A 25,075-nucleotide genomic window follows, 5' to 3' on the forward strand; every position below is an offset into this window, starting at 1 on the left:
GTCCCAGTTCAGCTCAAGTTTGGCCCCAGTTTAATCCTAGATCATCTCAAGTTTGGCCCCAGTTTAGCCCCAGTTAATCTCAAATTTGGCCCCAGTTCATCTCAAGTTCAGCACCAGTTTAGCCCCAGTTAATCTCAAGTTTGGCCCCAGCCCAGCCCCAGTTTGGCACCAGTTCAGCCCCAGTTTAGTCCCAGTTCAGCTCAAGTTCAGCCCCAGATCATCTCAAGTTTGGCCCCAGTTTAATCCCAGATCATCTCAAGTTTGGCCCCAGCCCAGCCCCAGTTTGGCACCAGTTCAGCTCAAGTCTGGCACCAGTTCAGTCCCAGTTCAGCTCAAGTTTGGCCCCAGTTCAGCTCAAGTTTGGCCCCAGTTCAGCTCAAGATTAGTCCCAGTTTAGCCCCAGTTCAGCTCAAGTTCAGTCCCAGTTTGGCCCCAGTTTAGTCCCAGTTCAGCTCAAGTTTGGCCCCAGTTCAGCCCCAGTTTAACCCCAGATCATCTCAAGTTTGGCCCCAGTTCAGCCCCAGTTTGGCACCAGTTCATCCCCACTTCAACCCCAGTCCTCAGCACTTAAGGGGTTTAAGGGACAAATACTTGGAATTTGTGGGGTTTTTTATGAGAATCCTCCCAGCGTTGGGTTTGGAGGTGCAGAACAACGCATCAGGAGCCCAAACCATCCCAAATTTTGGGTTTATTCACCTCCTCCACACCCCCGTCCCCCACTCCCACCCTTTCCCCAAAAAAAACTGAAACCACCAAAGCCAGAAAATACCGAAAAAAGCTCCTTTTTAACGCACTTCACAAAAGCAGAACAACGAGGGCCCGTCCCCCAGCCGGGGCGTGGGATAAAGGCTCCAGAAATGGATCGACTTCCCAAAAAAAAACCAAAACAAAACAAAACCAAAAAAAAATCCCAAAAAATAATAATAATAATCCTATTTAGACCAAGTCGTCGTGGCAACTACGACCCATTAAATAGAGGCCCAGGGGCGGCGGGCGCGGCCGCCGGGGGTCACACAGAGCAACGGGGAGGGTTGAGGAGGGGGAGATAAAACCGGGAGAATCCCGGGGGGGAACACGGGTGGGTGGGGAGGGTTTATCTGTACTGGTAACTCATGCTGTGCTCGTTCCTGCCGTATCCACCCTGGGACGCCTGGTAGGAGCTGGGGGGGCCGCTGTAGTTCTGGGAACCCGGCGAGTTGTAGTTGGACTGGGAGGAGTATCCGCCTGCGGGAGGAGGAGGAGGAGGAGGAGGAGGAAGAGAGGAGGAATTAGGGTCGGTGTGGGGCTGGAGCAAGGCCCCAAAGCTGGTGGCACGGGGGGTGTCAATACTGACCTGCCTTACCTTGGTACGAGGAGCCCCCGCCGCCGGAGCCTCCGTAGCCCCCGTGGGAGCCCGAGTTGTAGGAGCTGCCCCCGGAGTAGTTGTTGCCGCCGCCGCCGCGGCCGCTGTTGCCGCTGTAACCTGGGAATGGGGGGAAAAAATTTGGGGATGAGGATGTGGGCACCCACATGGACCCCCCACCCACGCCCAGCACGTCCAGCACACTCAGGGTGTTGGGTTTGATTAAGCTGAACCCCACCAAAAACTCGACTAAGCCGAGCCCCACCAAAAACTCGGAATTCCAGGAGGATTTGGGATCTTTATCCAAGCGTTCTGAGCCGTGGATTATCCCCTAGGAATGTGCCCAGGGCTGGGCACCACCCCCTCTGTCCCCTCTCCCCGTCACTCATCCCAGCTCCAATCCCAAATCCCTCTTTTAACCCAAACCTCATTTCTTTGCAGCTCCTGGAAGGGACGAGAAGAACCCCCAGCATCTCCCATCCAGACCCCCCACCCCCAAATCTGGATCCATCCCTGCGATTCCAGCAGGAGCTCCCACCACAGAGGTGCTCCAGAGACCACCCCAGACCCAAAACCCCTTTTGGGGTGAACCAAACCCCCAACCTCTCCCAACGCCGCGACTCGCCCCTCTCTCCACTCACTGTATTTACTCTCGTAGTTGTAATCGGAGCCGCCGCCGGGCGAGTTGTAGGAGTTGGAGTAGGAGTAGCCGCCCTGGCCGTGGCCGTAACCTTTCTGCTTGCCCTGCCCGGGGCCGTAGCTGCCGTACTGGCCCTGCCCGTAGGACTGCTGGCCCTGGTGGCCGGCGTAGCCGGAGCCGTAGGAGCCCTTCTGGCCGCCGCCGTGCTGCTGCTTCTTGCCGCCGTGCTTGGGCGGCGCGGGGGCCGTGTAGCCGTCCCCGCCCTGGTAGTAGGAGCCGTAGCCCGAGGAGCCGCCGCCGCCGCCGCCGCCGCCGCCGCCACCCGAGTTGGAGTGGCCGCCGTTGCTGTAGAATTGGCCTGGATGGAGAAAGGAGGGTCAGCGTGGTCGGGGGGTTCAGCCCCTCCGCGAGGATGAGTGATCCGGAGGTGATGGAGACCCCCTCGGCTGGCCGGGACCCCCCGTGAGTGCAGCGGGACCCTCCCCGTGTGGGTTTGTCTCTGTGGTTGCACTCCCGTCCAGACCCCCCATCCGGATCCATCACGGGGATTCCAGTGGGATCTCCCATCTGGATCCATCCCGGTTATCCCATCCAGATCCATCACGGGGATTCCAGCAGGATCTCCCATCCGGATCCATCACGGTGATTCCAGCGGGATCTCCCATCTGGATCCATCCCGGTTATCCCATCCATATCCATCATGGTGATTCCAGCAGGATCTCCCATCCGGATCCATCACGGGGATTCCAGTGGGATCTCCCATCTGGATCCATCCCGGTTATCCCATCCAGATCCATCACGGGGATTCCAGTGGGATCTCCCATCTGGATCCATCCCTGTGATTCCAGTGGGATCTCCCATCTGGATCCATCCCGGTTATCCCATCCAAACCCTCCATCCGGATCCATCACGGTGATTCCAGCAGGATCTCCCATCCGGATCCATCACGGGGATTCCAGTGGGATCTCCCATCCGGATCCATCATGGGGATTCCAGCAGGATCTCCCATCCGGATCCATCACGGGGATTCCAGAGGGATCTCCCATCTGGATCCATCCCGGTTATCCCATCCAGATCCATCACGGGGATTCCAGCAGGATCTCCCATCCGGATCCATCACGGTGATTCCAGTGGGATCTCCCATCCGGATCCATCACGGGGATTCCAGTGGGATCTCCCATCTGGATCCATCCCGGTGATTCCAGCGGGATCTCCCATCTGGATCCATCCCGGTGATTCCAGCACAATCTTCCATCTGGATCCATCCCAGTTATTCCAGAGGGATCTCCCATCTGGGTGGATCCATCACGGTTATCTCATCCAGACCCTCCATCCGGATCCATCACGGTGATTCCAGCAGGATCTCCCATCGGGATCCATCCCTGTGATTCCAGCAGATCTCTCATCCAGATCCATCCCTGTGATTCCAGCAGGAAACATCTGGATCCATCCCTGTGATTCCAGCAGGATCTCCCATCTGGATCCATCCCGTGATTCCAGCAGTATTTATCTGGATCTATCCCTGTGATTCCAGCAGATCTCTCATCCAGATCCATCCCGTGATTCCAGCAGTATTTATCTGGATCCATCCCTGTGATTCCAGCAGGATCTCCCATCGGGATCCATCCAGATCCATCCCTGTGATTCCAGCAGGAAACATCTGGATCCATCCCTGTGATTCCAGCAGGATTCATTTGGATCCATCCCTGTGATTCCAGCAGATCTCTCATCCAGATCCATCCCGTGATTCCAGCAGGATTTATCTGGATCCATCCCAGTGATTCCAGCAGGAACCATCTGGATCCATCCCTGTGATTCCAGCAGATCTCTCATCCAGATCCATCCCTGTGATTCCAGCAGGATCTCCCATCTGGATCCATCCCTGTGATTCCAGCAGATCTCTCATCCAGATCCATCCCGTGATTCCAGCAGGATTTATCTGGATCTATCCCTGTGATTCCAGCAGGATCTATCATCTGGATCCATCCCTGTGATTCCAGCAGGATCCATCCCTGTGATTCCAGCAGGATTCATTAGGATCCATCCCTGTGATTCCAGCAGGAAACATCTGGATCCATCCCTGTGATTCCAGCAGGATTCATTTGGATCCATCCCTGTGATTCCAGCAGGATCTCTCATCCAGATCCATCCCTGTGATTCCAGCAGGATCCATCCCTGTGATTCCAGCAGGATTCATTTGGATCCATCCCTGTGATTCCAGCAGGATTCATTTGGATCCATCCCTGTGATTCCAGCAGGATCTCCCATCGGGATCCATCCCTGTGATTCCAGCAGGATCCATCCCTGTGATTCCAGCAGGATTCATTAGGATCCATCCCTGTGATTCCAGCAGGATCCATCTGGATCCATCCCTGTGATTCCAGCAGGATCTCCCATCTGGATCCATCCCTGTGATTCCAGCAGGATCCATCTGGATCCATCCCAGTGATTCCAGCAGGATCTCCCATCCGGATCCATCCCGGGCCTCCCTCAACCCTACAAATTCCGAACACCATCCCGGAGATGCTCTGGAATGAGGGAGAATCCTGCTCCAGGACTGAGGAATCCACGTTTATCTTCCCGGGATTTGGGTAATTCCATCTGGGATCTGGAGTTTATCTGGATTTGATTCCATCTCTTCAGGGTCCCACAGCCAAACTCCAAGCGGTTCTTTTCCTGCCCGATTCCTGCATTCCACGGAAAACCGGGAGCATCCAGAAACTAAACTTATTTTTGAGGGGGAAAAAAAAGCCACTGGAATCTTAAACCCCCGTTGGGATCGGGAAGGATCTGCCAGCAACAAATCGGGGCAGAATTTGGTTAAAAAGGAGCCAAGGAGTGAAATTCCACGTGCTCAATTCCACAGATCCGTGTGGAACACCCAGATCGATCCCAGGCGCCAAAATCCCAAATCCTGCGGTCCCCAAAATCCCCAAAATTTGCTGTGCTGCCAAGAGCTTCTGGAGGCTTGAAATTCCGGGATCCGTTAATTCCGGGCTCGTTTTGTGTGGTTTTTTTCCGTGTGAATTTTTTATTCCTCTCCCACAGAAAATCCCGGATTCGCTCGGCAGGAACGAGGTTCTGGAATAAATTTATCTCCAGGGCTGGAGCAAAACCTGCGTGTGCTGGACCAGAGCCCCCCTTGAGCAATCCCAGAGGGAAAATCCTGGGATTTGGATCCGGCTGCAGAGCTGGAAGTGGAGCTCTCCCACCTCAAGAGTCCCGGATTTTCCGCTTTTATCCCCAACATTCCAAGGGTAACTCCGAAGCTTCCATGCTCGACACGGGAGGGATCTTAGGGACCATTTTGGGATCATCCCGGATGGGATCTGTCCCCTGGATAACGAGTCAGGACCTCCAACAATGTTTTTTTTTGGTTTTTTTTTTGTTTCTTTTTTGTTTGTTTTTTTTTAATAAGTTAATTACTATTACAAATATTTTAAGGATCCACTGAACCCCTTGGACTCGCTCAGTTTAAACCTGGAGTTTCCTTTTCCTTCTTTTTTGGTTAAATTATGGAATTAACCCAAGGGCCTCCAAGACGGGAACCACCAAATCCAGCAAAGACAACTTTCAAACCCAAACCACAAGGAACAGAGGACCAAAATTCTCGGAATTTGACGGATTCCGAGACTCCAGTAAATTCTAAAATTCCCCTCAACTCCTCATTTTTTGGGGATATTTAATTCTTCAGGTGTTTTCCAGCACTCTGAGGGAAGCATTTTGCTCCAAGAGCCCATTTCCATGGCAAACATGGCAAATGAGGACTCCATGGACTTCCCAAAGCATCCAAGACATTCCCCAGTGCCTGGATATTTATTGGATCGGGATGGGGAGCACAGGTACAATTCCCAGAGCCCGAAGGATTTGCTCCAGCACACGGGAAAATCCCAGCATTCCAACAAATCGGGGAATTTCACATCTTTACAAAGGCTGGGCTGGACCAGATCCATGTGGAAAAGTCTTCCCAAGATCCAGGAGTCTGACCCAATCTCTGGGATTTATTAAAAGGCTTGGATTTTGGAAGAAGAAAAAACCTTGACAAAATTGATGAAAACGCTCTGGTTTCCTTAAAAACCAAGGACTGTTTTCCATTAAAAAAAAAAAAAAAAAGCTATCCCTCCCTTGAGATATTTTTCTGGGAATTTTACAGTCCCCAGCACAACGAGATCCATTGGGATTTTGGGTGGAAAAAGGGACTTACTGTAGCCAGCAGTGGCGGAATTCCCTCCGTAGCCGTAGTTCCCGTACCCAGCCCCTGGAGAGGAAGGAAAAGTTGGAATAAACAGAGATTCCAAGGGTGAAATGTCTGGAATTTGGGGGGGTCACCCCCTCATGGAGGGCTCCAGGAAATTCAACTGACATGGGCACAACCCCAGAGGGGAATTTGTTCCCTCACAAGGATTTGGGGGCTCTGGAATGCCCAACTGACATGGACACAACCCCAGAGGGGGATTTGGGGGGCTCTGGAATGCCCAGGAGCCATGGACACAACCCCAGAGGGGGATTTGGGGGGCTCTGGAATGCCCAGGAGCCATGGACACAACCCCAGAGGAGGATTTGTTCCCTCACAAGGATTTGGGAGCTCTGGAACATCCAGGATCCATGGACACAACCCCAGAGGGGGATTTGGGGGGCTCTGGAACATCCAAGATCCATGGACACAACCCCAGAGGGGGATTTGGGGGCTCTGGAACATCCAGGATCCATGGACACAACCCCAGAGGAGGATTTGTTCCCTCACAGGGATTTGGGGGGCTCTGGAACATCCAAGATCCACGGACACAACCCCAGAGGAGGATTTGTTCCCTCACAGGATCCACATCCACAATGCCGGATTGGCGTCATTCCCCTATGGAGAGTTCTGGAACCTCCACGTGCCACGGGTGTGACACCAGGGGAGGAAGGTTGATGGCCAGGGGTGGTGAGGGGGGTCTGAGCCCCCTCAGGTGCGCCGCTGGCCCTCACCTGTGTTCATGTAGCCGCCGTGGTTGCCGCCGAAGCCGCCCCGGCCTCTCCCACGGCCCCGCATGTTGCCGCCCCGGCCGCGGCCCCGCATGTTGGGGGGCGGGGGGGCCTCGTTGTGCATGGGGCCACCCCCCATGCCGAAACCCGGGTTGTGCTGCTGAGGGGACAAGGAGAGGGGACACAGGCGTCACTTGGAGCCGGGGGTGAGGGATTTCCCAAAAAAACCTCCCGAAACGGAGCCCCAGGACGCTGCTTCCCCGCTGAGGTGGACCCCAAATTCAGGCACCTCCAAAGCCAGAGGGTTTTGATGCAAAACCTTATGGGCTTTGTGCTTCCAAGGTGTTTGTTCTGCTCCCATTCCCAGAAAAGGATCAAAACCCAGAGCCAATGGCCAGTGAGTTACACCCCAGAGTTAGACCCCAGGTCTTTTCCCATTCCAGAGCAGTTCCCATTGGTCTTTTCCCATTCCAGACCAGTTCCCATTGATCTTTTCCAATTTCAGACCAGTTCCCATTGATCTTTACCAGTTCCCATCAATCTTTTCCCATTCCAGACCAGTTCCCATTGGTCTTTTCCCATTCCAGACCAGTTCCCATTGATCTTTTCCCATTCCAGACCAGTTCCCATTGATCTTTACCAGTTCCCATCGATCTTTTCCCATTCCAGACCAGTTCCCATTGGTCTTTTCCCATTCCAGACCAGTTCCCATTGGTCTTTTCCCATTCCAGACCAGTTCCCATTGATCTTTACCAGTTCCCATCGATCTTTTCCCATTCCAGACCAGTTCCCATTGATCTTTTCCCATTCCAGACCAGTTCCCATTGATCTTTTCCCATTCCAAACCAGTTCCCATTGGTCTTTTCCCATTCCAGACCAGTTACCATTGGTCTTTTCCAATTTCAGACCAGTTCCCATTGGTCTTTACCAGTTCCCATTGATCTTTTCCAATTTCAGACCAGTTCCCATTGATCTTTACCAGTTCCCATTGGTCTTTTCCCATTCCAGACCAGTTCCCATTGATCTTTTCCCATTCCAGACCAGTTCCCATCAGTCTTTTCCTGATTTAAACCAGTCCTGATCTGTATTTTCTGATCTCCGCCTGGCTCCCATGGGTCTTTTCCCACTCCAGACCAGTTCCCACCACTCTTTTCCCATTCCAGAGCTGTGGGATTGGGGATTTCACTCACTTTTACTGGGAATTTGGGGCCACCCCTGGCTGGAACGGGAGCTCTTTTCTTCTTGTTCTGCTCAATGGCAACGGGAGCATCTGGGAACAGCTTCTCCAGCGCGGCCAGCGCCGCGTAGGCTTTGGCCACCTTCTTGTTTGAGCCGGCGCCTTGGAACTTCTGCCCGTCCACCTCCACCTTGGAAAGGGATGGAACCACAAATTGAAGTGGGAAAGGGCAGGAAAAGATGGGAGACCTACAGGGAATCCCAGAGCTGGAAGCGTCCCAGGCTGTCCCTGCCCATTAATGAGTTTTAAAAGGTTTCTCCCAAACCAAACCTCTTGGATTTGATGATTTAAACGCTTGGCAATGGGACGAGGTGGCTTTCCAAGCTTTTTCCCACCCGAGGAGCTCCGGATTGGAGCTGCTGGGAAGGGCAGGAGGCTCCGTGTCCCCTCACCTCCATGACAAAGCGCTTGTCGTGGCTGCCGCCCGTCTCTGAGATCAGCTCGTACTTGAGCCCGCGCCGCTTCTCGTTCAGCTCCATCACCGGGTTCTTCCCGTGCTTCGTCAGGATTGGTCCCTGCTGCTTCACGTTCTGCAGGTGGAGAAAGGCTGGCTGAGCCCCAAAAACATCCCCGGCACACACGGAGCCGCTTCCCAACTTTTTCGGAAAAAACAACTTTTTTTTTTGCTTCCCAACTTTTTTGTCCAAGGAGTTTTAGCCTGGAATGACCCAAAACCAGCACCAGCGCTGCTGCCAGGGTGCCACGTGCCCCGCGCCGTGTCCCCCCACCCACCTCAGGGGTCTGATCCGAGGGGGGTGAGGCTGCCGTGGGCGTCGACACCGTTTCCACCACGGGCGGAGGAGCCACCACCACCGGCTTGGTCTCCGTCTCCTCGGCCGACTCGTCGCCCTTCCCGGCGTCCTTGCCTTCCACTCCGGTGGGCAAACCCATGTCCTGCAGCACCTGGAGGGCAGCAGGGAGGTCGGGAGCCAAGCTCCAGCAGCATCACTTGGGAAAACACCCCGGGAAGCTGCTCCAGGACTCGGCACTCCCGAATCCTGCGGGTGCTCCTGGGCACGCTCGAGGCTGGGAGCTGCTGGTGGTGCTCCCATCCCATCGTGGAGGTTCTGGGAGTTTTCCCATTCCCATTCCCATTCCCATTCCCATTCCCATTCCCACTCCCATTTCCCATTCCCACTCCCATTCCCACTCCATCACTCCCATTTCCACTCCCATTCCATCACTCCCATTCCCATCCCACTCCCACTCCCATTCCATCACTCCCATTCCGATTCCCATTCCCACTCCCACTCCCATTCCCATTCCATCACTTCCATTCCCATTCCCATTCCCATTCCTATTCCCATTCCCACTCCCATTCCCATTCCCACTCCATCACTCCCATTCCCATTCCATCATTCCCACTCCCATTCCGATTCCCATTCCCACTCCCACTCCCACTCCCATTCCCATTCCATCACTTCCATTCCCATTCCCATTCCCATTCCTATTCCCATTCCCACTCCCATTCCCATTCCATCACTCCCACTCCCATTCCGATTCCCATTCCCACTCCCACTCCCATTCCCATTCCATCACTTCCATTCCCATTCCCATTCCATCACTCCCACTCCCACTCCCATTCCCATTCCCATTCCCATTCCCATTCCCATTCCCATTCCCATTCCCACTCCATCACTCCCATTCCCACTCCATCACTCCCACTCCCATTCCCATTCCCATTCCCATTCCATCACTCCCACTCCCATTCCCACACTCCCACTCCCACTCCCATTCCCATTCCATCACTCCCACTCCCATTCCCATTCCATCACTCCCACTCCCACTCCCATTCCCATTCCCATTCCCATTCCCATTCCCACTCCATCACTCCCATTCCCACTCCATCACTCCCACTCCCATTCCCATTCCCATTCCCATTCCCACTCCATCACTCCCATTCCCATTCCATCACTCCCACTCCCATTCCCACTCCCAATTCCCATTCCATCACTCCCATTCCCATTCCCACTCCCAATTCCCATTCCCATTCCATCACTCCCGTTCCCACTCCATCACTCCCACTCCCACTCCCATTCCCATTCCATCACTCCCATTCCCACTCCATCACTCCCACTCCCATTCCCATTCCCATTCCCACTCCATCACTCCCATTCCCACTCCATCACTCCCACTCCCATTCCCACACTCCCAATTCCCATTCCCCCATTCCCACTCCCATTATTCCCCCTCCCGTCCCCATTCCCACCTTCACAGCCACGTGAAGCTTCGCCGTTTTCTTGGACGGCCCCGAGGCCTCGAAGGTGCTGCCGTCGATCTCCACGGACATGGTGAAGATGGGCGCGTGCACGGGGCCGGTCTGGGACACCAGTTTGTACTGGAGGCCTGGTTTGAGCTGGTTCAGCTTCATCAGCGCGTTCATGGCCTGTGGGGGCTCCAGCTTTTCCTCTGCACGGGGGAAAAAACCAACGCCGAGACTTTGAGGGTGTTCGGCCGCTCCTTTCCAAGAAGCAAAACTGATTCCAGACCGGTGTTCTCCAGTTTGGGGCCAGGTCTGATTGGTATTTCTTCATTTCAGGACAGTCCTGATGGGTGCTTGCTAATTCCAGACCAGTTTCCATGGGTCTGTTCCCATTCCAGACCAGTTCCCACCAGTATTCCCCAATTGCAAATCACTTCTGACCAGTCTTTTCCCATTTTAGACCAGTCTCGACCAGTATTTTCTGATTTCAGACCAGTTCCAACTGGTCTTTTCTCTTTTTAGGTCAGTTCTCACTGGTCTTTTCTCATCCCAGACCACTCCCCACTGATCTTTTCCAATTCCAGACCAGTCCCCATTGACCTTTCCCAATTCCAGACTAGTCCCCATTGATCTTTTCCAATTCCAGACCAGTCCCTATTGACCTTTCCCAATTCCAGACCAGTCCCTATTGATCTTTTCCAATTCCAGACCACTCCCCATTGACCTTTCCCAATTCCAGACTAGTCCCCATTGATCTTTTCCAATTCCAGACCAGTCCCCACTGATCTTTTCCAATTCCAGACCAGTCCCCACTGATCTTTTCCAATTTCAGACCACTCCCCATCGACCTTTCCCAATTCCAGACCAGTCCCCATTGATCTTTTCCAACTCCAGACCAGCTCTGACTGATCTTTCCCATCAGTCTTTTCCAACTCCCAGACAAGTCCTGACCTTTTCCTCCACAATTTCAATTCTGCCCAGCACAAATCTCCCAAATCTCCCACTTTTAAGTTATTTTATCCATCCCCACACCCCGTACCCCCTATCTACAGCCCCCCCAAACCCCCAGTCCTGCACTGAGCACCATCTGCACCCCACATTTTCCACCCCGTTTCCCCCCCAGGCCGTACCTACCTCTCGTTAACTCAATACCTTTTTTCTGAATCTTCTTTTTCTTTTTGCTGGGGGATTTCTCCTCCCCGTCCTCCTCCATCGGCCGCTTCATGGGGGTCACGGCGTACGTGGTGCTGGGCGGGATCTGAACTGCAGGAACGAGCACAGGCACTCCCTAAATCCCCCGTTTTCCACCCAAATCCTCGGAAGGGGACGCGGGGCTGTCCCCTCCCAGTACGTACCAGTATAATCGACTGGGTTCTCGTTCTTTGGTTTCTTGGGCATTTTGGAGGGCAGGGGATCCATGCCCAGGACCTTGTGGAGCTGGCCGAAGGCGGCGAGCCGCAGCGCGTGCTGGGGACAGGAGCGGGGGTCACCGGGAGCTGCCGGAGACCCCCCGACCCTACTCCCAGCCCCACACAGCCCCCCTGCACCGATCCATCCTCAGCGGGGCTCTCCCGTTGATTTTGGGGATTTTCACCCAAAACGGGGCGTCGGGACAATTCACTGCTCAACACACCTGATTCTTTGCTCTGGGTGGACAAACTATGGGGCCCACGTGGGTGGAATGGTGGAGTGACCGTGGCACCGAGTGACCACAGCACTGCGTGGTCACGGTGCTGAGTGACCACGGCACCGAGTGACCACGGTGCTGAGTGACCACGGCGCCGAGTGACCACAGCACCGTGTGGCCACAGTGCTGAGTGACTGTGGCACTGAGTGACCACAGCACTGCGTGGCCATGGTGCTGAATGACCACGGCACAGTGTGACCATGGTGCTGAGTGACCACAGCACCGCGTGGCCATGGTGCTGAATGACCACGGCACAGCGTGACCATGGTGCTGAGTGACCACGGCACAGAGTGACCACAGCGCAGAGTGACCACAGCGCAGAGTGACCACGGCACAGAGTGACCATGGCACAGCGTGACCACGGCGCAGAGTGACCACAGCGCAGAGTGACCACGGCACAGAGTGACCATGGCACAGAGTGACCACGGCGCAGAGTGACCACGGCGCAGAGTGACCACAGCGCAGAGTGACCACGGGTCTAATCTATGCTGGCCGAGAGGAGCTGGGAGTGGAGCGAGCCGGGGATTGGGAAGGGCCGGATGGAGGTCACACTATACCTGAGCACTCTGTGTGATATCTTCCCTTTGTTGTCTGTCTAGATGCCCAATAGCATCAGTGGCTTCTTTTTCACAAGGGTCATAAATACCAGAACCATCTGAAGGCAGGAAACAAGGAAGATATGCAGAGAATTATCCCGGGTCTCTACCCTAAGTTCCCTGGGGCAGCTCCGAAGGCGCGGGATCGCCGGGATTTCTGTGGGCTCGGCCGCGGGAACGGCGCTCCCCGGGAGCCCAAAATTCCACTGGCCAAATTCTCTACGGGGCTGAGGTGGCTTCCAAGAGCACGGCAGGGCCGGGAATCTCGGCGTGCCCGTGGGGGATCGAGGGGCTCCCGAGTGCCAGCATTCCCGTCCCGGCTCCGCTCGCCCGGCCGGAGCTCACCTGGCATGACGATGCCCGAGGCCAGGCACTCCAGCACCCGGCGCAGCGCCTCGCCCGCGCCCATCGGCCGGTTCGCCGTCCCGATGGATTTCTCACACAGCAGCTCCAGAGGCTGCAAGGGAAGGAGGGAAGTGAGGGCAGGGAGAGGGGAGAGGGAGCCCGGACGGGGACCTGGGAAAAGGATCCCAGGAAATGGGACCCTGGGAAAGGGAGCCCAGGAAATGGGACCCTGGGAAAGGGAGCTCGGAGAGGGACCTGGGAAAGGGATCCCAGGAAATGGACTCCTGGGAAAGGGAGCTCGGAGAGGGACCTGGGAAAAAGGATCCCAGGAAATGGACTCCTGGGAAAGGGAGCCCAGGAAATGGGACCCTGGGAAAGGGAGCTCGGAGAGGGACCTGGGAAAAGGATCCCAGGAAATGGACTCCTGGGAAAGGGAGCTCGGAGAGGGACCTGGGAAAGGGATCCCAGGAAATGGGACCCTGGGAAAGGGAGCTCGGAGAGGGACCTGGGAAAGGGATCCTGGACAGGGACCTGGGAAAAAGGATCCCAGGAAATGGGACCCTGGGAAAGGGAGCCTGGAGAGGGACCTGGGAAAGGGATCCAAGGAAATGGACTCCTGGGAAAGGGAGAGGGGAGAGGGGCCTGGGAAAGGGATCCCAGGAAATGGACTCCTGGGAAAGGGAGAGGGGAGAGGGGCCTGGGAAAAGGATCCCAGGAAATGGGACCCTGGGAAAGGGAGCCTGGAGAGGGACCTGGGAAAAGGATCCCAGGAAATGGGACCCTGGGAAAGGGAGCCCAGAGAGGGACCTGGGAAAAGGATCCCAGGAAATGGACTCCTGGGAAAGGGAGAGGGGAGAGGGGCCTGGGAAAGGGATCCTGGACAGGGACCTGGGAAAAAGGATCCCAGGAAATGGGACCCTGGGAAAGGGAGCCTGGAGAGGGACCTGGGAAAAGGATCCCAGGAAATGGACTCCTGGGAAAGGGAGCTCGGAGAGGGACCTGGGAAAGGGATCCCAGGAAATGGGACCCTGGGAAGGAGAGCCCAGAGAGGAACCTGGGAAAGGGATCCTGGACAGGGACCTGGAAAGGGATCCCAGGAAATGGGACCCTGGGAAAGGGAGCTCGGAGAGGGACCTGGGAAAGGGATCCCAGGAAATGGACTCCTGGGAAAGGGAGCTCGGAGAGGGACCTGGGAAAGGGATCCCAGGAAATGGGACCCTGGGAAAGAGAGCCCAGAGAGGAACCTGGGAAAGGGATCCTGGAGAGGGACCTGGGAAAGGGATCCCATAGAGGGACCCTGGAAAAAGGAGCCCAGAGAGGGACCTTGGAAAAGGGATCCCAGGAATGAACCCCTGGAAAAGGGGCCTGGGAGAGGGATCCCAGAGAGGGACCCTGGAAAAGGGATCCCAGAAAATGGACACCTGGAAAAGGGACCTGGAGAGGGACCTGGGAAAGGGATCCCAGAGAGGGACCTTGGAAAAAGGATCCCAGGAAATGAACCCCTGGAAAAGGGGCCTGGGAGAGGGATCCCAGAGAGGGACCCTGGAAAAGGGATCCCAGAGAGGTACCTTGGAAAAGGGATCCCACAAAATTAACTCCTGGAAAGGGGGCCTGGAGAGGGACCTTGGAAAAGGGATCCCAGGAATGAACCCCTGGAAAAGGGGCCTGGGAGAGGGATCCCAGAGAGGGACCCTGGAAAAGGGATCCCAGAAAATGGACCCCTGGAAAAGGGGCCTGGGAGAGGGATCCCAGAGAGGGACCCTGGAAAAGGGATCCCAGAAAATGGACCCCTGGAAAAGGAGCCTGGGAGAGGGATCCCAGAGAGGAACTCTGGAAAAGGGATCCTGGAGAGGAACCCTGGGAAGGGGATCTGGGAGAAGGGCCCCAAAAGAGAGATCCTGGCAAAGGGATCCCCTGGAATCTACTCCAAAAGGGATCCTGGGAGAGGGACCCCAGGAACACTCCGGGAAATGGGGATCCCTGGGAAGGGATCCGAGAAAGGACTCCAGGGGAGGGACCCATCTGGAAGCAGCTTTTGGTGCCCGAAGGAGGAGAGGAGCCAGGCTGTGGAAGTCGTGAATGGATAAAACAGTTTGATAACAGCGTGATTTGGTAATTAATAAAACAAGCTGATGTGATTTGATAAGATAAAGTTGTTTGATAACTGATAAAACCATTAGTTAGTTGATAAAACTGACGATGGTATTTGAGGACAGCGTGGTTTGATAACTGATAAAATGAATTGATAAAACTTTTAGATAACAGGACTTGAAAATCAATAAAAATATTTTAAAATAAAGCAATTTGATACTCAATATTTGACGATAACATGACTTGATAATCTATAAAACAATTTGATAATGATAATGATCATGATAATGATCATGACAATGATAATTATATGGTTTGATAACTGATAAAACAATTTGATCGTAACAAGACTTGACAGCTGATAACACAATAATGTGATTTGGTAACTGAGAACATGTTTTGATAATAGCGTGATGTAATAATTGATAAAACAACTCGATAGTAAGATGAGTTGATAACTGATAAAGCAATTCGGTAATTAACAACCTGAGCTAATCGTTGACAAAGCAATTCAGTATCGAGGCGAGCTGATCGTTCGTTACCAATTTGCTAAGAACGTGAGTTCATAATTAATAAGATCAGCTGACGAGTGATAAACCCCCGTGCACCACACACATTTCATTTGTGTCTCTCGGTGCTCATCCACAGAAATCCCAAATCTGGGAAAGGGGACGTGCCTGGAACCTTGGGAAAGAGCAGAGCTGGATCGGGAGAAACGCCGCCACCCCCCCCGGAATGGGAAAAGGGGGATTTACCCATCCTCTGAGCGGGGCCCAGGTGGGAACGCGCGTGCACAGGTCCCGCAGCACCCGGATCACGATGACGCACGACTTCAGCCCGTTGGCCCTGGCCTGGAAGCGGAACCAAACCAGACAGGGGTTCACCGAGCGCCCGCCCGCGCCGCCGACGCTCCCTCCAGGTGCTGCTTTGCCGAAGGGAAAGCCGGAGCCTGGGCCCGCGCCCGGAGCCGCGCCGGCCGAGGCTTGGCCAAAGGCTTGGCCAAGTTCCTAGCCAAAGTCTTAGCCAAGCTCCTAGCCAAGGGTTTGGCCAAATCTTAGCCAAGGGCTTGGCCAAATCTTAGCCAAGGTCCTAGCCAAGGGCTTGGCCAAATCTTAGCCAAGGTCCTAGCCAAGGGCTTGGCCAAAGTCTTAGCCAAGGGCTTGGCCAAAGTCTTGGCCAAAGTCTTAGCCAAGCTCCTAGCCAAGGGTTTGGCCAAAGTCTTAGCCAAGGGCTTGGCCAAAGTCTTAGCCAAGCTCCTAGCCAAGGGTTTGGCCAAATCTTAGCCAAGGGCTTGGCCAAATCTTAGCCAAGGGCTTGGCCAAAGTCTTAGCCAAGCTCCTAGCCAAGGGTTTGGCCAAAGTCTTAGCCAAGGGCTTGGCCAAATCTTAGCCAAGGTCCTAGCCAAGGGCTTGGCCAAAGACTTAGCCAAGGGCTTGGCCAAAGTCTTAGCCAAAGTCCTAGCCAAGGGCTTGGCCAAAGACTTAGCCAAGGGCTTGGCCAAAGTCTTAGCCAAGGTCCTAGCCAAGGGCTTGGCCAAAGTCTTAGCCAAGCTCCTAGCCAAGGGGTTGGCCAAGGCCTCAGCCAAGGAGTTGGCCAAGGAGTTGACCAAGGTCTTAGCTAAGGGCTCAGCCAAGGGGTTGGCCAAGGTCTTAGCTAAGGTGTTGGCCAAGGTCTTAACCAAGGTCTTGGCCGAGGGGACGTTAACTCCTCACACAAAGCGGCAGCTCCGCGGCTGCTCCGTACAAAGGCTCCTAAGTCACTCCAGCGCCCACGGTCCGGCACCTCCGAGCGGCCAGCGGCCGCTTGAAACTCCAACTCCGAAAAAACAAAAAACACTCAGCCCCTTAAGAGAGTTTTACCAACGCTTCTACTTAAAGATAAATATAAGAACAAAATGCAAACCTGGAACCACTTGGCGTGGCGCAGAGACGCCAAGGCAGCAAGGCATTTCTGCCTGTCCAGAACGTCCGGGGAGTCGGTGACTGAGAGCGTTTCTAGTCGTGGATGGAATAAGAAGACAAGGCACGGTTTGACCAAGGGGCTTCTGTCGGGCCGAGGGGGATGAGGCAGCATCCTAACGGGCAGCTGAGGCTCCCAAAAAATCCTGCCGGGATGCTGGGAGCGGGAGGGAAGGGGCTGCGGCGCTGCCGCCGCGCGGCCTCGCCTGGACGCAGGGGAAGCTCGACTCCCAGGGAGGGATGGACTGGAATGTGTGCTGGGAGACGGACGAGGAGGAAGAGGAGGAGGAGGAGACCGGGCGTGAGGCTCGGTGGAGGGCACAGAAATAAATCCTGGATGGATGGAGAGGCGGCGAGGCCGGCGATGGGGAAATTTGAGGGGGTGCAAGCCCGGCTCCGCAGCTGGGAGGAGCGCGGGGCGTGGGGAGGAGGGAAGGGCGAGGCTCGGAGAGGATCCAGGGAACCCTCCGCCCGGAAGGATGGCTGCCCCGGCCCCGGCCCGCGACAGAGAACGTCCTGTTGGTCAAAGGTCCAGCGTCCCTAAAATCGACAAACTAGAAGGCTCGGAGACGAGGTCAGAGATCAACACCAGAGATCAACAATCAAGAGCACAAAGAGGTCCCGGTTTGTGCTGCAGCAAAACTGAGGAAGGGCCTGAAGTCGCCCAAAATTGCTCGAGATCAGGGTTTTAGATAAGGCTAGTGCGGAGCGGGGGAACCGCCGGCCCTACGGAGCCCATCGGAATTGGAGCGGACAACCAGCAGCTGCTGGAATTGTGATTCCAAAGGGAATTTGGAGAAGCTAACTTTATCCAAAACTCTGCATCGCTTTCCGGAATTCTGAACCTGGGGTGCCGCAAGAGCCACGGGAGGAGCCCCGAGCACCCGGCGTTCTGCTGCAACACACACCGGGGGAACATCCCGGAACATCCCGGTTCATGGACATGCAACTCCTCGGACAAGAAGCCTTCAAGAGGGGTTTTTTTTTTGTTTTGTTTTGTTTTTGGGTTTTTTTAAACAAATCTGGTTTCTATTTTCATGTCACTGCACTGACATGGCCGGGGGAACAAACCACGAGTAATACAACGAGATGATGAATTAGTGAACTAAAGGCCCAAGTGGAACCAAAAGAAAGGATAAAATAATAATACTTAAAAATAAAAATAATAATAATAAAAAAAAACCAAAATAGAGCAAAATCCCGCGTGAAAGGTGCTCCTCAGCTTCGGAAGCTCGGTCCGGGTAAACCACAAGCGGGATTATCTCAGCGAGGTTGGCGCGAGGAAGGAATTTGGTTAGGATTTGGCCAGGAAGAGCTGCCACGGCTCCGGCTGAAGCTGAAGAGCACTTTCCCGGTGGTTAGGCGCGGGACGCCGGGCGCCGGCCGGCCGTACCTCCGGCCAGCTGCTTCTCCAGCTCCTCCCTGACCACGGGCGACGTCAGGTGGATGGTCAGGGTCAGCGGGGGCTCCTTGGTGTTCTTGATGACGATGGCGGCGTCTCCCACGGACTGGATGATCTCGTACTTGTCCTCGGTGATGGCCTGCGGCGTTGGGGTGGAGATGGGTCGGAGTGAGATGGGTTTTGAAGTCCCTTCCAACCCAAACCAGTCCATGATTCCCTAATCCTGTTAGGGAATCTGCTCTGGGAATGTTCTCTCCAAGGCTCTGGGGAGGTTTTGGAGCCCCTTCCAGTGCCTAAAGGGGCTCCAGGAGAGCTGGAGAGGGACAAGGCATGGAGAGCACGGCTTCACCCTGGATTTAGATGGATTTTGGGAAGGCATTCCTGCCTGTGAGGGCAGGGAGGGGCTGGAATAGAATTCCCAGAGAAGCTGTGACTGCCCCTGGATCCCTGGAAGCGCCCAAGGCCAGGCTGGACAGGGTTTGGGGCCACTCAGCCTGCGGAAGGTGTCCCTGCCCAGGAAGAGGACGAGCTCCAACCCAAACCACTCCACAATTAACAAGTTCGTTTAGCAATCCCAAAGAACGCCACCCCGCGCCTCCGGAAACGGCATTCCCAAGCCAGAACAGGGAGACCAGAACCATCCCAAAGGAAGTTTCCCCGGCGGCTCCGCTCACCGCCAGCTGCACTCCCAGATTTTCAGCCACTTTCTCCAGGAGCTTGGCCGTGGGTTTGTCTTTGCACAGCAGGACCAGCTCCAGGTCCAGGTCCCCCTTCAGCAGGAGGCCTTTGGCCACGAGCCCCACGCGCATCACCCCCCGCAGGGTCCTCGTCAGCTGCTCCGTGGCTTTCTGATCCCTGGAAAAACACGGCACAGGGGTCACGGCAGCGGAATTCACGGCCCCACCCCACCGGAGGGATGGATCCGTGAGGATCCTTGGAGCTTTGCTAATCCCCCTCGTGTCCCCAGCCAGGGAAAACAACATTTCCACCAGCACGGGCGGGTTTTTAGGGAGCTAAGCGAATTTTAGGGATCTAAAGCAGCACGGTCCCACCAGCAGCTTCGCTCCTCACCCTCCTTCCTTGTTCTCCTCCTCGGCCGCCGTCTCCATGGACTCGGTCTCCGGCTGCTCCCCGCTGACTTTCTCCTGCTCGTCGATCCAGTCGGAGACGGCTTTGAGCGCCCGCTCCGTGTGGGACACCATGTTCTGCACGGCCTCCAGCTCCTCCTGCGTGGGGTACACGGCCGAGTGCTTGGCCATCACGTGCCGGTCGTCGTTCACAAAGATCCGCATTGGGCGCTGCCAGGGCAGGAATATTTGGGAATATTTAGGGAACGCCGGGGAGGCGGATATTCACCCCATGACCACCAACCCCAGCGGTCCCTTTTTTTACCATTTTTGTTTTCTGCTGCCTGCCTGAAGGTGTTGGAGGTGTTTATTTGGATTTTTGTGGCGAGCAGAGCGTCGCGGCACCGCGGCGCGCCGGGATCTGAAAGAGATAGAGAGCAGAGGGGTGAGCCGGGGCCTGGGGCACACGTTGGAGCAGCAGGAGCTGGAAGCAGGAACAGCAATGAGACAGATCCCAACTCGTTAGGCAAAGCCCAGCTTTCTGTTCCCGAGGATTTATACCCTGCAGACTGACAATGGAGGACCACAGAGCATCTAATCCTTATTGCCTTTGATTCCCAAGAGGTTTTCCCAGGAAATGGGACTTTTCCAAAGCTCCTGCTCCCATCTCCAAAGCAGGCACAACTCCCCTCTCCGCACTGGAGCAGCTGCCCTGGGAAATCCACGTGGGAACCCAGTGCTCAAAAGTCCTGGAATTCAACAGATTCAGCCCAAATGACACCAAATTCCTGCCTTTTTGTGGGAACCGCCCCCAGCTGGGGCAGTGGAGCCTTTTGTTCCGATTCCTTTTTTTTTCCAATTCATTCCAAGCTCACCCAGAGCTGGGGCTCACATTTTTAGGATAAAAACCAGGAAAATCCATCCCCTCGAGCCACTGTATGGACACACAATTCCATCCAAGGAAAGCCCTCCGATTCCAATCCTGCCAGTTCATTCACAGGACGACATAACAATGCCATAAATCTGGATTTAATTGTAATTAAGCCCCGAGCGGCGCCGGCTGAGCAGGGAGAATCATTCCCAAGGAGCCACATGGCATCTCCCGGTGCCTTCTGCTCTGGGCAGGGCCCTGAAGGCCCCGTTATTTTCCTTAAAAATTCCCTCAGTTTCCCTCTAGGCTGGATAAGGAAAGGGTTGAAATCCCACCCAGCTGTTCCTACAGTCAGAATCACAGCAGCCACAGAGCCTCCCATTATCCATCCCTCTTTTTTGGAGGGAGAAATCCGGGAGCTGATGCTGCAGCACCACCAGATCTGTGTCTCTCGAGGAGAAAAACCACAGATTCAGTTCAAGCAGGAGCCCAGCCCCGACAAAAACAATCCCTGCCCTGGGAAATGGGACAAACTCTGGAGTATCACCTGGTTTCGGCCTCACCCTTGCAAAAATTCACCAAACTTCCCGCGCTCCCTTCGAGCATCCCAAGGGAAGGAGCGACTCTCCCGAAGGCGTTTTCGGGAGGATGGAGGGAAAAACAACCAAAGGATGTAAAATGCTGGAATTTCTGCCCTAAATGTAGGAAAGCACGGGCGAAGCCACGCTTGGGGTTCAAGGTTTTAAGAATTGCTGGATTTTAGCCGAGTTTTGGCACCTTCCTGGGAGAGATGGGGAGCCAGAACGGCTCTCCTCACAGGGAGCAGCCCGGGAACCCTGGGATCGTGGATCCCAGTGGGAATCCCGGAGGGATTTGGGACACAAAGCTGGTGGGAAGGGGGTGCTGGATCTCTCTTTTCCTCTAAAACCCTCCCGAAATGGAGCAGCAGCAGGAAGCAGGGACAGGGATGGCAAAAAGCTGAGGAGGGAGAGGAGAATCCTGCTCCTGAGAAGGGCTAAAATCCCCCAAAAATCCCACTGCAATTCCCAGCTTGGGATGAGGCGGGGAGGGAAGAGGGGTCTGAAGACCCTTCAAGGGGTTTGATCCAACCTCCTCCATGATGTCCCCCCTGAACATCCCACCCGGGGGGCGGCTGAGGGGGTCGGGAAAGGAGTGGGACCCCTCAGAATGTGCATGTCCAGTCCAGGGCAGGGTGAAAATGAGGAGGGGGCGCGGGGAGAGGGAAGGTGAGGAAGGGGAGGTGAGAAGGGGACAGGGGGAGAGGGAAGGTGAGGAAGGGGTGCAGGGAGCTGAGGAGGGGGCACAGGGAGGTGAGGAAGGGGTGCAGGGAGCTGACGAAGGGGACGTGGGGAGAGGGAAGGTGAGGAAGGGGTGAGGGGAGGTGAGGAGGGGACGCGGGGAGATGAGGAGGGGGCACAGGGAGGTGAAGAAGGGGCGAGGGGAGGTGAGGAGGGGGACACGGGGAGAGGAAAGGTGAGGAAGGGGCACAGGGAGAGGGAAGGTGAGGAGGGGACGCGGGGAGCTGAGGAAGGGGCAAGAGGAGGTGAGGAAGGGCGAGGGGAGATGAGGAGGGGACACGGGGAGATGAGGAGGGGGCAAGAGGAGGTGAGGAAGGGCGAGGGGAGATGAGGAGGGGGACATGGGGAGATGAGGAGGGGGACATAGTGAGGTGAAGAAGGGCGAGGAGAGGTGAGGAAGGGGACACAGTGAGGTGAGGAGGGGTCGCGGGGAGCTGAGGAGGGGACACGGGGAGATGAGGAGGGGGCAAGAGGAGGTGAGGAGGGGGCAAGAGGAGGTGAGGAAGGGACACGGGGAGATGAGGAAGGGCGAGGGGAGATGAGGAGGGGACACGGGGAGATGAGGAGGGGGCAAGAGGAGGTGAGGAAGGGCGAGGGGAGATGAGGATGGGGACATGGGGAGATGAGGAGGGGGACATAGTGAGGTGAAGAAGGGCGAGGGGAGATGAGGAAGGGGACACAGTGAGGTGAGGAGGGGTCGCGGGGAGCTGAAAAGGGACGCGGGGAGCTGAGGAGGGGGCAAGAGGAGGTGAGGAGGGGACACGGGGAGATGAGGAAGGGTCGTGGGGAGCTCAGGAAGGGCGAGGGGAGATGAGGAAGGGGCAAGAGGAGGTGAGGAAGGGCGAGGGGAGATGAGGAGGGGGACATGGGGAGATGAGGAGGGGACACGGGGAGATGAGGAGGGGGCAAGAGGAGGTGAGGAAGGGCGAGGGGAGATGAGGAGGGGGACATGGGGAGATGAGGAGGGGGACATAGTGAGGTGAAGAAGGGCGAGGGGAGGTGAGGATGGGGACATGGGGAAATGAGGAGGGGACATGGGGAGATGAGGAGGGGGACATAGTGAGGTGAAGAAGGGCGAGGGGAGGTGAGGATGGGGACACAGTGAGGTGAGGAGGGGTCGCGGGGAGCTGAGGAGGGGTCGCGGGGAGCTGAGGAGGGGACAAGAGGAGGTGAGGAGGGGATAAGAGGAGGTGAGGATGGGGACATGGGGAGATGAGGAAGGGGACACAGTGAGCTGAGGAGGGGTCGCGGGGAGCTGAGGAGGGGTCGCGGGGAGCTGAGGAGGGGTCGCGGGGAGCTGAAAAGGGACGCGGGGAGCTGAGGAGGGGGCGCGGGGAGCTGAGGAGGGGGCAAGAGGAGCTGAGGAGGGGACAAGAGGAGGTGAGGATGGGGACATGGGGAGATGAGGAAGGGGACACAGTGAGCTGAGGAGGGGTCGCGGGGAGCTGAAAAGGGTCGCGGGGAGCTGAGGAAGGGGACACAGTGAGCTGAGGAGGGGTCGCGGGGAGCTGAGGAGGGGTCGCGGGGAGCTGAAAAGGGACGCGGGGAGCTGAGGAGGGGTCGCAGGGAGCTGAAAAGGGTCGCGGGGAGCTGAGGAGGGGTCGCAGGGAGCTGAAAAGGGACGCGGGGAGCTGAGGAGGGGTCGCGGGGAGCTGAGGAGGGGTCGCGGGGAGCTGAAAAGGGTCGCGGGGAGCTGAGGAGGGGGCGCGGGGAGCTGAGGAGGGGTCGCGGAGAACTGAGGAGGGGGCGCGGGGGCCGCCGGGCGCTTGCCGCCATTTGCAAGCGCGGCGCGAACAAAGCGACGCCGGCCGGGAGCGAGAGGCGAGAGCGGGGCAGCACCGCAAAGAAACCCGCGTTCCCCTCGGCGCCGGCGGCTCCACGCCCAGCCCGGCCCTCGGGGCGCTGCTGAGGGGCGATCCGTGAGGGGCGATCCGTGAGGGGCGATCCCTGAGGGGATCCCTGAGGGGACCCGGCCGCTCCCCCCGCCCTCACCCTCCCCTCACTCACCGCCGCCATTTTGTCTGCACACAATGGGCAGGGCGGGAGGGAGGGGACACGGGGGGGGCCGGGTCACCACGTCCCGCCGCCGCCCCCCCTCTCCGTTTCACACCCCCCCACACAAACCTCACACCGGCTCCTCCCGCCCCAGCACCGCCCCGGTTCGGTCCGGTCGGCTCGGGGTGCGGCGCGGCTGTGCACCGCTCCTCCTCACTCCCGCTTCTTCCCCCCCCCCACCACCACCACCACCACCCCCGGATGCTTACCGGGGTTTCGCTGCTGGGGTGGCCCGGCCCGGCCCGGCCGGGAGGGGCCCGGGAAGGGCCGGAGCGGGGCCGGAGCGGGGCGGGAGCGGGGCCGGAGCGGCGGCGGCGCCGGGACTGCGGCGGGGGGGGGGGGGGTGGGGGGGGGAGGATGGGGGGGCGGAGCCGCCGCCGCCGGCGGGGGGCGCGCGCGCGCGCCGGCGGGGCGGGGCTACGGGGGGTGGGGGGGAAGAGCGCGGCTGGCGCCGGCCAATCGGAGCGCGCGGCGGGAAGGTGATGGACAGGATGCACAGCGAATCGGAGAGGGCGGAGGGAGGGTGATTGACAAGGGGGCGGGGGGGATAAGAGGTGTGGGGGGCGGGCGCGGGCCAATGGGGTGGGGCGGTGGGGGTGATTGACAAGGGGGATGGCCAATGGGAGGCGGAGTAGGGAGGGTGGGGCGGGGCCGGGAGCGATGGCGGGAACGGGGCGGAGGGGACGCCGTGAGGGGAGCGGAGCCCGGGGCGACCTCCAGGAGGGGACGGGACCGAGCAAACCCCCCGAAACACCCGAGCCCAACCAAGGTTCCACCAGTAATATCCTTCTCTGACAAGGAGTGAAAAGCTTCGACCTCAAAGTGCCTTTTTTTGGAGGGGTTTGGTGTCAAAATCGCCTTTTTACGGGGGCGACAACCTCAAAATCACCTTATTTAGAAGGGGTTGGGCCTCAAAACCACTTTATTTGGAAGGGGTTGGGCCTCAAAATCTCCTTTTTAGAAGGGGTTGGGCCTCAAAACCTCCTTTTTAGAAGGGGCTTGACCTCAAAAATGCAGATTTTTCAGTGACCTGACCTCAAAACCATTGAATTTTTGAGGGGAACAAGCTCAAAGATGTCATTTTGGGTTCATTTGAGCACAAAAACACCTTCTGCTTTTGATGACCAAGGGCACAACATTAAATAAGAGTCTGAAGGAGCACTTCGCTTTTTAAAATCCCCTCTCGGAGATTTTCCAACAATCCCCAGGGATTGTTGGAAAATTAACTCAGATCCAGCCAAAACTCCCCAAAATCAGTGACACCCCCCTGCCCAACTTCAAAATCAGCTGAATAAAT

At 56.6% G+C, this 25,075-nt stretch overlaps 1 protein-coding gene across 15 annotated transcripts; it reads right to left on the bottom strand.

The window, feature by feature from the left end:
* Positions 1–766: 766 nt before the first annotated feature.
* ILF3 (interleukin enhancer binding factor 3) lies at positions 767–24,108 on the bottom strand. Of its 15 annotated transcripts, none has more exons than XM_085563357.1 (20): positions 23,988–24,108; positions 19,859–19,954; positions 19,538–19,764; positions 19,141–19,321; positions 18,458–18,605; positions 17,009–17,100; positions 15,862–15,957; positions 13,016–13,127; positions 12,632–12,729; positions 11,743–11,854; positions 11,540–11,650; positions 10,394–10,593; positions 8,917–9,087; positions 8,577–8,714; positions 8,138–8,314; positions 6,951–7,107; positions 6,187–6,240; positions 1,984–2,340; positions 1,343–1,462; positions 767–1,224 (listed from the first exon to the last, which is right to left on the bottom strand). In XM_085563357.1, exons 2-20 carry the CDS (start codon positions 19,859–19,861, stop codon positions 1,094–1,096), a joined length of 2,685 nt encoding a protein of 894 aa, XP_085419483.1. In that variant the 5' UTR covers positions 19,862–19,954; positions 23,988–24,108; the 3' UTR covers positions 767–1,093. The 15 variants fall into 15 exon arrangements, with proteins under 15 accessions (XP_085419483.1, XP_085419481.1, XP_077643840.2 ...); XM_085563355.1 differs by having other exon boundaries at positions 1,334–1,462; XM_077787714.2 differs by having other exon boundaries at positions 1,334–1,462; positions 11,522–11,650.
* Positions 24,109–25,075: the final 967 nt, after the last annotated feature.

The sequence above is a fragment of the Lonchura striata genome, chromosome 30, assembly GCF_050655825.1.
Source record: "Lonchura striata isolate lonStrDom1 chromosome 30, ASM5065582v1, whole genome shotgun sequence".
Taxonomy (NCBI): Eukaryota; Metazoa; Chordata; class Aves; order Passeriformes; family Estrildidae; genus Lonchura; species Lonchura striata.